The 12,529-nt window shown below is 42.0% G+C and overlaps 1 protein-coding gene across 1 annotated transcript; it reads right to left on the bottom strand.

The window, feature by feature from the left end:
- Positions 1 to 1,494: 1,494 nt before the first annotated feature.
- matn1 (matrilin 1) lies at positions 1,495 to 6,364 on the bottom strand. The gene is made up of 9 exons (XM_042506933.2): positions 6,101 to 6,364; positions 4,514 to 4,698; positions 4,262 to 4,426; positions 3,949 to 4,171; positions 2,947 to 3,069; positions 2,684 to 2,856; positions 2,361 to 2,592; positions 2,125 to 2,277; positions 1,495 to 1,604 (listed from the first exon to the last, which is right to left on the bottom strand). Exons 1-9 carry the CDS (start codon positions 6,186 to 6,188, stop codon positions 1,495 to 1,497), a joined length of 1,452 nt encoding a protein of 483 aa, XP_042362867.2. The 5' UTR covers positions 6,189 to 6,364.
- Between the last annotated feature and the right edge of the window lie 6,165 nt (positions 6,365 to 12,529).

Raw genomic sequence — 12,529 nt, 5'->3', positions numbered from 1 at the left:
CTCAAATTTGTATTTAAGTAGAGAACTTGAGTAGATGTACTTAGTTAGATTTACTTTTATTGCCCTGTAATCTATATATCAATCTGTTATGGAGAACGTAAAATGTCAACACTGGTTGCAAACATCAATAATACTTAGCAGCGCCTCAGGTAATGTCTTAAACTTACGCTGTCATCAAATCTGTAGATGCAACAAAGAAAAGCAGTACATTTAGCATTTAAGATGCTGTAAATTGTTGTTGTAAATTTTACTTGAAATATATCAAAATTTAGGGTGAATTAATTTTTTTTGCATCAAATAATTGATTACAGTTAATTTCAGCACTACATTACCTCTACAGCTGCACTCTGACGCAGGAGTAAACCTTTTCTTGACGGGGAATCTAACCACCCACACTAGACTATTTTTCCTGATCACTGCCTGAGAAGAATTTCACAGTTTCAATGTTTATGCAGAATTTTGTTAAATATATATGCTGTAGTGGAAATCTTTGACAATGAAATAAAACAATTCACCATTTTCTGGGAGCACCTGTCCTTGTGGTCCTTGTAGCCCGCATATTAGAGCTATGGGAAAATCCAGTGTACTTTTTTTATACTTATTTGTATTCAAAAACTGTGTAAAAGTATGACTTGCTTTGTGCGTGTGTGCATACAATAGTTTCACAATTTATAATATGTACTTCCTGTATCACCTTTATTTAGGAAAATAAAAAACATCAATGGTGTACCCTTATTATCAGACATATATCTTATATTAATTTACCTGTATATATATATAACATATATAATATTAGATAGGTGTGAAGAAAGTTAAGATATGAGAAGAGTGAGAGGGAAAGATGACAGTGTCAGATAGAAACAGAGGAGTGAGGGTGATGCGCTGCTCCGTTGACATGACAACACAGACTCTACAGGGTTTAGGAGTAAATTCAACATTGTGGCAGCCAACAAAGAAAAACCCTTCAGCGTACCGTCACCGTTTCCCTATGAGGGAAGACTTTTATTAACAAACACACAGGCTGGCTATGGAGGATGACCTTCGGAGCACACACAAAGGCATGGTCCCCATGGCAACCGGCGCTTCGTGTCCCAGGAGACCCAAGGGTGTAAGAGGTAAGACCGAGAAAGGAGGGGGACAGATGTGGTTTGGGAGAGCTCAGGATACAAGCAGAGGTCAGGGTTCTCACACACACACACACACACACACACACACACACACACACACACACACACACACTCACACACACGGGTTCCTCTTCAGCGTTTTACAGGAAGTAAAAAATTTTTGTGTGCTCGTGTGTGTTTTTGTGTGTACGTGGATGGGTGTGAGGATGTATAGGACAGAGTGGGATGTGAGTCCTCAGACGATTTTGTTCTCCAGCAAGGCGATCCTCTTCGACATGCTGTCTAGTAAGATTTTGTCAAGGACAGCAACAATGGAGACAAGACAGAAAATAGGATAACATTAAAACTTTCTCCCAACATCATGTTCTCACAGCTTTCTCCCGTTGTAAAGGATATATTTTTTTGTTAGTGCCTGTAGGGCGTCTTCTACTTTCTTTTGGAACTTTACGAGGGAGTCACATTCACAAGGGTCCTCCTCTGTGGAAACAGAAAGCACACGTTTTGAGTTTTTGTACCAGTAATGGATATAATAAGTATTTTTAATGTTTGTATTTAAGACTTTAAAGCCTGGGTCAGCATCACTTTTTTAGGCACGCCTTTCGCAAATGTTAAAATCTTTGAAAACTGAGAAAATCGGTTTGATTTCTTCAAAAATATGTGGCAAATGGCAAGAAATTAGTAAAATTTGCCTTTTTTTTAAAGCCAGAGAACTGTATTTATAATAATCATATATATATATATATATATATATATATATATATATATATATATATTAATAATTTTTAAGCAGATTTGTTTTTCTTCTCTTTTTTTAACTAACATTTTCATGTTTTTTTCCTTTTTTGCAAATTTCCAGGTAATTTTCTCTTATTTTTTGCAATTTTCTTGCTCATTTTTGGATCTTTTACTCTTAAGTTGAGTATTGCCTTCTTCACAAGTTTTTGAAAGAAATCTAGCCCATTTTTTAAGTTTCAAAGGGTTAATCATCATGTGTGACCTTGACAGATGTTAATCTGCAGCTTCTTGGCGATCTGGGTCATAGCCTTGAAGTCGGCAGTGTAGAAGTAGTGCTCTCCAGTCGGCTCAGACGCAATCTCTTTCAGCTCATCCTCCACAGCGTTGCCAACTCCAACAGCGTACATCTTAAAACCTGTAACATAAACGCACTTAATTTTCCCTCATTTGGTTGCTAGAGGTCAGCTGTACTTATACTACACCCATCTATTCTCTCACCGTGCTCCTTGGCCTTTTTGGCAGCATCTCCAATGTAGTCCTGGCTGCGTCCATCGGTGAAGACAATGCCTACCTTGGTGACTCCGGGTCTGGCGCCCTGACCGGGGCCGAAGCTGTTGTCTGTCAGATAACGGAGAGCCTGGCCGGTCATGGTTCCCCTCTCCATGTAGGCCATCTTCTTCACAGCTTCCTTCAGGTCTTTCTTGTTGTTGTAGCGGCCCAGAGGGAACTCCTGCAGGAAGAAGACGGAGACATGAGAATGATGTGGAAGAGAAGGAAGCTGATTACTAAGTGACACCAAAATAACAAACATGGACACGTGCCTGTCTGACTTGGCTGGAGTACTGAACCAGTCCAACATGAGCCTTGCTGTCAGAAACATCCAGTTTGTCTACGATCTGGTTGATCCACTTCTTTACGAGCTCAAAGTTCTCGGGGCGCACGCTCTTAGAGCCATCGATCAGGAACACCACATCTGTCGCTGAGTTGCTGCAAGCTGGTGATGTCAGACGCACAACAGGGCATGTTACTCTGACAGCACAGTGACCACGCTTGGACAAATACCATCACACACACACACACTCACCACTGCAGCTGCGACCATTGTCCATGAGGGTAAAGCCATCTTTGCAGGCACACTTGAATGATCCAGGGGTGCTGATGCATACCTGCTCACAGTCATGATCCCCGGTGGCACACAGGTCCGACACTGTGTGTGTGTGCGCACGTACACACAGCCAAATATACATTGAGGCACACACACACACACACACGTAGAGGGGGGGAGGGTGGTTGGGGTTAGGAGGAGAGAATGAAACTATGTCAGTTTGAAAATGGGAACTTCTAGCATTGATTTTTAATGATCCACTGTGACCTGCAGCCAACAATTTTGAATATGCGTGGATGCTGCATAAATCCAGTGGATCCTTAAAGTGAACAGGTGGAAAAGATTGGAGTAGCCTAAAATAAAGACGATCCAAAGATCTGTCAATGATTAAAGGCACAGGCTCGTCCAATAACAATCCAGCACTGCGAGCATGCAGCTCTGCCCTTGGATGAAACATTTGCAGCGAGATTGGCTGCTGCAAACTGAGTGGCAGGCAGCAGTCAGAGCTGCCGCAGACGGGGAGAGCCAAAGGGCATCACTAATTAGAGGTTTAATGATTGTCACTAATGGATCGGTAATTACAGAGAGATCAGTCTCGCCTCTCGGTTATGTGAGAGTTGACTGAAGAACAGGAGCAAATTTCATTCCTAAAGGTTGTTTCTGCCCTGATGCCCTCATGCACTGGGAGCATTTAATGAGTGAATGGTTGACTGAACGTACTGTCGACTTGCTGAGGACAAAAGGAAGGGAACAATATATAGGAATGAAAAGATGACAGTCCTGACACCTTACCCTCAAGTATAGGGGGGACAGCAGACAGCTCGCTCCACTGTGATAATGATGATGAGCCACCCTGACAGTAATTCTTTCCAGCCATCTTTGTCTATTTCCATCCACATTTTCTACATCTGCCCTTCCAACTTCACACAATAAAGCTCTAATCTTTCCCTCGTCCTCTCTCTCTACCTCCTCCCATCTTACCACAGAAGGCCTCCTGGAACTTCTTGGTGAGCTTCTCAATGACGCTGTAGCTCTCCACGTAGTCTACATGGTCATCCAGAGGATCGCTGGCCATCTGCCTCAGAGTGCTCATGTCCACACGTCCCACACCGATGGCAAAAATCTCAATGCCAGCCTCCCGTGCACGCTGAGCCACATCCTTCACGTTGTCCTGGGGACGGCCATCTGTCACGATAATGGCGACCTGCAAAGGAGGAGGAGCAAAATTAGATAAAAAATAAAGACCATAATTATGGAATATGTTGAATTTCATGTTTGGACGAATGTGTCTAACCTTGCTGATATCAGGAGATTTGACACGAGCGCCCTCGGCTTCACTGAAGGCAACATTCAGGGCAAACTGGATGGCCAGGCCTGTCATTGTTCCAGTGGACAGGGGCTCAATCTTGGTCACAGCCTTAACCAGGCCGGCTTTGGTGCGGTGTGTCTTCAGAGACACCTACAGATGCATAATCGCAAAGTCAGTGATATTTAATTGACACAATAATAAAAACTTTTCTGAATGAAGGTGAGCTGAGCCCCAAACCTCATTTTTGACACGGCTGGCGTAGTTGACAACACCAACACGGGTGGCGTTGGGTCCAACATCCAGCCCCTCAATGACCTTAGCCAGGAAGACTTTGACCTGCTCAAACTCTGATGGGCGGACGCTCCGACTGCTGTCGATGATGAACACAATGTCTGTGGGACGAGTTTTGCACAAACCTGCCGCTATATGTGAAAAGACAGAAAGAGGATCATCATCTTATCAGATCTTATCTTAGTAATTTGCATAACAACTGCACATCCACAAAATGATCCAGCAACGTAGATGGGTACGTCGATGAAGAAGGGAGAAAAGGGGGGCAGGGTGGGAGGAGCGTGGAGAGAACGGAGGTATTGAGAGGAGAAAGAGGGCGGAGGAGATGGTGGCTGGTGAGAAAGTGGGAGGAAAGTGAAAAACAGGATGCATAGAGGCAACAGGGGTGTAGAGAGGTGAGGGTGGAGGGAAAAATATTTGTCAAAAAAAACAAAGATGAAGACCAGAGAAAGATCAAATGAGACGTTGCCTGCTTTAAATATATTTTAAAAAAGACCTCTTAGATAATATTTTGAATAAATTATAATTACAATGACCACTGAACAAAATTAAGCAGATGAGATGTGAAAAAGTTCAATATTTTTCTTTTTGGTAATAATTATCATACTGATACAAATATTTTGCCTGAAAATTCTTTCCCTGTTCAGCTGAACACCGATTAAGCTACCTTATGTGTAAGACAAAAAATGTTTTTGTGTTAGTGTCTGTTATCAATAATAATAAAGGTCTTTGCTTAACTGTAATAATAATATTAATGAAGCTGTTTGCATCAGGAAGGATGTATTGGATTTTCAGTGAGGCCTCTTTCAATTAAATTGCTTAACTTCCACTGTCTGTTCAGCATCACTGATCTCCCTTCTCACCCTTCACCTCTCTCCCTCCCTTCAGTTTTTCCTCCCACTAACTTCTGCATCGCAAACACACACACACACACACACATACACACACACACACACTGTACCAACTGCCACGCTCCATCCTGAAACAGTCATCCAAACTGTGCACGTACACTATCCAAACACCAGCAACAACACAAAAACTGCTCCTGTCTTTAATGCCGGCTGACTAATCAACGAATGCCCAAAGACACTAAAAAATTTATCCTTATCCGGAGTCAGGTCGCGGGGGCAGCAGCCAATGTAATTTAAGTTCTTATGCAATTGACCAGATTAATTTAAATGTAACAAGTAAATAAATAAAACATGATTAAGACAAATAAATTACTTTAAATTTTCCATTCCTCTGCTTCAGGGGATTAATTCCACTCCACAGCAGTGCAACTATTCACATACATCACATCATCCTTGAATAGATGGAAAAGACTAAACTCAGACCAGAGGGATATTCCTCTGAAACGCTTTTACATCTGTTTAAAGTATCTTATTCGCTTGATCATATCATGTCTATTCTGAGGTAAACTATCCTCTGATTTTTCTTTTGTTTTTGAGGATAAGGAAAAAACAATCTTCGATATCAGCGATCTGGTAACTGGAGTTCAAATCAGCTTTCAGGGTTAAAGGTCATCACTCTTACCCATGGCGGCAGCTGTGCGGACGTCTACGGTGGCCTGAGCCCCTATGAGGCCGAGCAGCAGCAGGAACAACGGCGGCGTAGGCATCATGGTGACAGCAACAGAGGGGTGATGAGGAAACGCGGGGGTCTGAGCGTGTCTGCAGACAGTCCTAAAGTGAGAAGCCAGAAAGGAGACAGAGCAGGGCGAAGGGAGTTCCAGGCGAGGGGGACGGCCACAAAGTGAGACTGAGTGACTCGGAGCTGCAGGTTATCAATGCAAGTGCTTCACACTCAGCCCACAGACACCCCCCCTTTAGCTGCGTGTGTGTATAAGTGTGTGTGTGTGTAAGTGCGTGGGTACGAGAGGGAAATACCTGCTCTGGGAGGACCTAAAATGGTGGGCAGGGAAAGACAAACACACCTTGATATGGCAAGGATGGACAGGTATGTGTGTGTATGTGAGAGAGAGGGAGTAGTAAAATTGTGTGTGCGCTCCAGTCCCTGAGCATGTACAGTATGTGTGTGTGGCTGGGGGTACAGGAGCGGCTGGGGTTTGGTGCAGAGTGCGCGCCAACGCAGCCGCCCAAGGTTGGATTTGGCCAAAGCTCAAATAAACACCAACATGAATTCCTCTTTTCTCCCCGTGTTCCCTCGTATAGCAAACACACATTTATGGTGCGGAAGTGAAGGAGAGCCACCGTACACAGCCCACAGTGTTCCCACCGCTCGGCACGTTGGGAGGTGTGTGTGCATTTTTGCATAAGCGTGCATTTCTGTATAACTTGAAGTGTACACGCCAATTCCTAGATTCTGAAGTTCAGCTCAGTTCAGCTTCTGATTTATAACGATTTGTTTTTCTATCAGTTGTTTGGTCATTTCCTCTCATCCATCTTTCTTCATGTCCTCACGACTTTGCATTTTTTTTTAGATTTTTAAAGCTTTGACTCGCACAACAAACATAAAAATAAAAGATTCCCTGTTTGCAACTAGATCAAAAAAGCTTTGACCTTGACTCTTCTTCCCACCTATTTCCCCATTAGTCTCCGTTCCACTGTCAGGTAGGCGTTGGGCCCCAGCAGAGTAAACACAGTAGGAAAACACACTTTCATCAATACTCACTTACACATCTTTAATCTCTCTATAGACTCCACATACACACTAAACAGAGACCCCTCTTTTTCCTCCGACATCCCGCTCCACCCGACCCAACCCTGCATTCCTCCGCACCTCCCCTTCCTCCTCCTCCACACACACACACACCTCCACCCACACACACGACCTGAACAAGCCGCAATTGAGGGGGTAAGTGGGAGGGGAAGAGGAGTTGGGGCTCCGGCTGTACAGTAACTAGCTAGACAGATTTCCTACTGAACTGAACAAGCTGTAAAATCAATGTGTGTGTGTGTGCGTGTGTGCGTGTGTGTGTGTGTGTTATGGTGGCGATGCGTTTGGAGATGAAAGGTTTGAGATGTTATTCCTGGACAGCGTGTCATCTCTGGGAATGAGCTTTTTGGCTTATAAGAGAGGACACCACAGACACACACGTACACATATTGCAAACACAAACATATACAGCAGATTCACACACACACACACACACACACACACACACGCAGGTTATGTAACCCCCGTCTGCTCGGCAGGCAGGACAAACACAAACATAAGCTGGATGAGCTTTACCTGCATCTATCAGCATTGGCGAACTATTCCACAGCGCCATGAAATTCACTAATTTTTCATCCACTGTTTACACATGATTAGAGTTACATGGTGATAGAGGAGGACTGTTGAGATGTGGGCATTGAGAAAAAATGTGCCCCAAAATGTGCCTAAGCTGATCAAAATTGCAATCTGCTGTGTTTGGTAGAACTGTTTATAATGCTAGGTTGGTTCCAATAAAATCTTTACAAAGCAGGGCTGCTAACTTTTTTTTCATTATCATTTTCTAATTAGTCATTTAGTTTACCAAATGTCAGTAAAAATGGGAAAAATACCTATTTAAGTCTTACAAGACATCTTTAAATGTCTTATGACCAACAGACCAAAAGATCACAGACATATTTGCAAAAATGTCCGACATTACAGTCACATTTGAGAAGCCTGAATTGTTTTGTATTCTTGACTTTTTATGACTCTGATGATTTATCCATAGCCGAAACAATCGATCGTCAGAAATGTAATCATCCATTTGCTAAATAGGGATTTCAGCCTTTCAAATGTGTATTTATTACTGGTTTTCTTAGTCTTCTATGATGATAAACTTCACACTTCACCCACAAAGTGACCATTTGTATATCAGTCACTCACACCATGTTATCTTGAGTTCTCAAGTAAAACGCTGATTTTTCGTATGCCTCCACAGAAATCAACAAACATATGGATGTACTGATTGATGATTTAATGATTGGGACCATGTTAAACAACAACAAAACTATATCAAAACATCTTTTTACAAGCTTTCACACACATTTACGCAGTATAATTCAAGAGTCATTCATCCAGCCGTATGCTCTGCTCAGTACTTCCCAAACATGCATTTTTGGGGAAGAAAAAAAAAACAGTGTAAGGAGTCTAGATTTTAAAGTTTCACTCTAAGTTCAGTTTTAAATAGTAAGGTTTTTAGTGTAAATACATGAAAATATATAATGCAACAGTTGCATGAGTCTGTAAATGGATGTTTTGATTTAGATGATTTTTTTCTGTTGTTAAAGGTGGTCTCTAATCGATCAATCAATCAATTTGTTCGCTGTTTTCCATGGAGGCATACGAGAAAAACAAAGTTCTCTTCACAAAGTCAAGGTTAAATGGCATGACCAACTGTTATTTACATGGTCATTTTGTGGGTAGATATTCCTTTATTTATCATTATAAAAGACTACAAAAACCAGTAAAAGCTTTTGAAAGGTGGGAACCCGTGAATTAGACTTAAATCTCTATCAATGATAATAATTAAATTTCTGATAATTGTTTCAGCTATAGATGATCTTCAAAGTAATTGACAATCTATTGACAATTTATTGTCACTGACTTCTAGTCACTCCAGGACTGTGCTTCCTCGTCACTCCTCTGTCTCTGTCGCCATGATGGTTACCCCGCCATTGTTCCTGCGAATCACAAATTCAAGTTAACACGGTACGACCAACTGATTTACAAATGGTGGTTTTGTGGGTTAAGTATTCCTCTAAATTGAATGACTGAATGGGTTTAGAATGTTGTTTTTATCAAACGTGCAATTTGAAAATTACGAGGGGATTTTTTAAGATAAAAGACCAAAAAATTAATTAATCAATCAAAAAAGGCACATCAATCAATGATGAATATATTACTTAACTGCAGCCCTGATCAATCAATTCTCAAAATGGTGGTTGATTGATATTTTCAGAGCTAATGTTTTTTTTTTACTCAGCAACCATCAATTGAGAGACATTTACAAATAACTTCAGGACTTTTACCATAACCCCAAAAGGTCAGCTATTTTCTGTTTCCCCCTTTCTCCTCGCCCATTTCCATTCCAGGAGCAAAACAGAAATCTAATATAAAGACAAGGTATGTTTGTTATTTTACTGAAAAAGGAAATGTTCCTGTAAGTCCTCGTCCACTGCCAACAGCCAAACACCACAGGGAGCTCAATTTAGAGAATATTCATCACAATAGTACTGCCAGACCAAAAGAGTAAATGGAAAAGAGTCTAACACAAACAAATTCTTCCATCTCAGTCACACTGCATGCCATTAGGCATTTATATACAAGGCCACATTCAAACAACATCACCATTAGTAAATATATTTACTATCAACATGGTTAGGTGAGATATTTTATCTCTGTCAAATCTGGACCTTCCACTGTTTGTCTTGATTTCACACAGCATGTGAACAGGCAAATCTATTCATTTCATCCGGTAAGCTGTTGTTGTTTTCCAACTTGTGTCCCCCGTTCCTCCAAACCCAACACAAGTCTATTTGTCTTTTCAAAACAAACTAACATCAACACTCTTAATGCCATCTGAACCAGAGAACCAAAGCACTGGAGGATCTCCAAACCATGTTTCAGCTTTGTTCCACAACCAACATTATTACTTTCAATCAGTTATATCAATAAACTTTATCCACTAATATCAATAAACTCCTTTACTTGACCGTATCAAAGCAGTGCAAGGTTTTCTTTTTCCCTGTCAGTGTGTGTGCGCGTGCACACAGTCACAAGGTTTGGAAAGACTGCGAGGATTTTGTGTTTGACCACATCCATAAATATTGAAACAAGTTCCCTTTCTTCAAATCTCAGAATACTGAGTAAATATTGACACGGCAGAATCGGGGTGGACTGAAGCATCCCATACCTGTGCTTATATGCTCCTCACATATGCATATATACACACACACACACATACATGCTTGCAGACACACACGTGCCCTCCAGCTGTGCTCTGAGCACCCTCTGTTCGCACCAGGAAAGCCGTGGAAAAATTAATTGCACGGTTAAACCGACATGAAACCTTCCTCAGTCACACATGTGAGCTCTCGGACACATGAAGCTGAAAACTGTCCACACTTGATCACAGTGATCAACTATACACAAAACTAAAGTCCAGAGAAGAAACTTTGCTACACTGAGTTTGAATAGAGCTCTCACACTCTGGGGTTCATTCCTGTAATGAATGTGTTGTGTGTTACTTTCTGCAAGAGAGAGATGAAGTTTTTATGTGTGTGTGTGTGTGTGTGTGTGTATGCATGTGTGTGTTTATGCTGTGCTTCTCCTGCCAACAGTAACAGCTCAGTAGCCAGTGAGCAGGAAGAGAGAGGTTCATTAAAAACCCAAATACAGCAGTTACATAACCAACAGTTCTGTTCATCCCAGAACCCCCTGTGCTACAAACACACTCCTCCCTCATCCCCGTCTTCTTCTCCCTCCCACGCCTGCTGGCAGAGCCCACCCATCATCCTCCTCTCCTCCCATAGCAACAGCTCATCTCAGCTCTCCTCCCTTGTTCCCAGACCAACACGCTGCCCCCCCCCTCCTTTATCTGCTCCCCTGGTCCCTGCCACCTCCTCCTCGCTCTCATCAAACAGTTCCTTCTCTTACTCCCACATCATCATCCGAGCCTCACTTCAAACTTCACTTTACATGCAGCAGGACGACAAACCAGGAATATTAACTAGAGTTAAAATGAGAAACTTTTTGTTTTACTTTCACTACTGAGAGCAGAAATGACACCACAGTCCCGAACGTCTTTTCTAGTCTCAGGAAAATGCCTTCAGCTCTTTCTGAGGCAGAGTTTCATATAGGGATTTGGTTTCCACAAGCCCTTACAACTGACTTGCATACTAAGAATAAACAGAGCGGAAGCTGCAGTTAGTGTGTGAACACAGCAGATGGCAACACAGATTAAGGATTTGGGCTGTACCAATGATTGTCTGGGAAACCTCCACCCTAGAAAACCACTCAGTCCTGTTTCCCCTCCATCGGATTAGACACTGTCTCGCATCCCCCGATGGAGGGATGTCTGAGAAACCGACATGCTGTTAAATAAATCCCAGCATGCGGTCGTCTCACATGAAGGAACAGTGCCCTCTATTGGCCAAAAGACAGATCTGAAACCTCATAAACAGGATATCACATTAGGATCAGAGGCTCCCAGCCATAAGATTAAGCAAACAAAGATACATACTAAGAGAAAGGTTTGGAGGTTATACATGAATCCCTCCTGAATTTAATGAAGTATCTATCTATTTGTGCGGTAATTATCTTTTTAAACGTTTCCCTAATATCTTGTTTTAACACACTATAATGTAGTAGGTGGCCGTATGGACATTTTTACATGCCATTTCATGTACGGTATTCGTCAACAATTGTAACTTCTCCAATAGAGACATATTCTATATTATTACTTCTGTGTTTTACTATCTTGTCATTAGTTATCTGCTTGTACACCAGCCTCTTTTTGAGTTGCAGTTGTTATTAAGCACTCACATCGGCCTATAACTACTTTATAGTGTGTTATAAACCGTTTGCTATATGCTTATGTCTTCCCCCTGAAAGTTGATGATTTGCTCGCTTTCATGCAGCTCTCCAGTGCAGACAGCTCAGACCCAGGGTTAGTCTGAGCGAGACACAAAGGAGGCTGCCCAGAGGAAGAGAAGCTTTGCCTTGTCAGGCTCTGAGATAATATTATCATCTGCCTTCAGCTCAGAGCAACTTCATATGATACAGTCTCTGACTTTGGTTTGATACCTGGTGTCGGCAAAAGTGTTCGTTCACATTTGTGATCCGTCATCAGTGTAGTTTAGCGCCTGTTAGCTCTAAGGGCTTACTAGGGTGGTTTACTATATAATGTAAATATCACTGCCACCCTGAATGTCCTGTCAAAACCTGTTCAAACTCAAACTCCATATGAAAAAGAGGAATGAATAGTCAAATATTCTTACTGAGCAACCAAATCTGATATGTTTGACA

Source organism: Plectropomus leopardus, chromosome 17, assembly GCF_026936395.1.
Source record: "Plectropomus leopardus strain MGB_pleo_1.0 chromosome 17, ASM2693639v1, whole genome shotgun sequence".
Taxonomy (NCBI): domain Eukaryota; kingdom Metazoa; phylum Chordata; class Actinopteri; order Perciformes; family Serranidae; genus Plectropomus; species Plectropomus leopardus.
This window is presented reverse-complemented; position numbering and strand designations above follow the sequence as displayed.

Coding starts and splice junctions, on each gene's coding strand:
- matn1 (XM_042506933.2), bottom strand. CDS start 6,188: ATGATGCCTACGCCGCCGTTGTTCCTGCTGCTGCTCGGCCTCATAGGG. Junction 4,699..6,100: donor CCGCACAGCTGCCGCCATGG/GTAAGAGTGATG, acceptor TTTCACATATAG/CGGCAGGTTTGTGCAAAACT. Junction 2,857..2,946: donor CAATGGTCGCAGCTGCAGTG/GTGAGTGTGTGT, acceptor TGACATCACCAG/CTTGCAGCAACTCAGCGACA.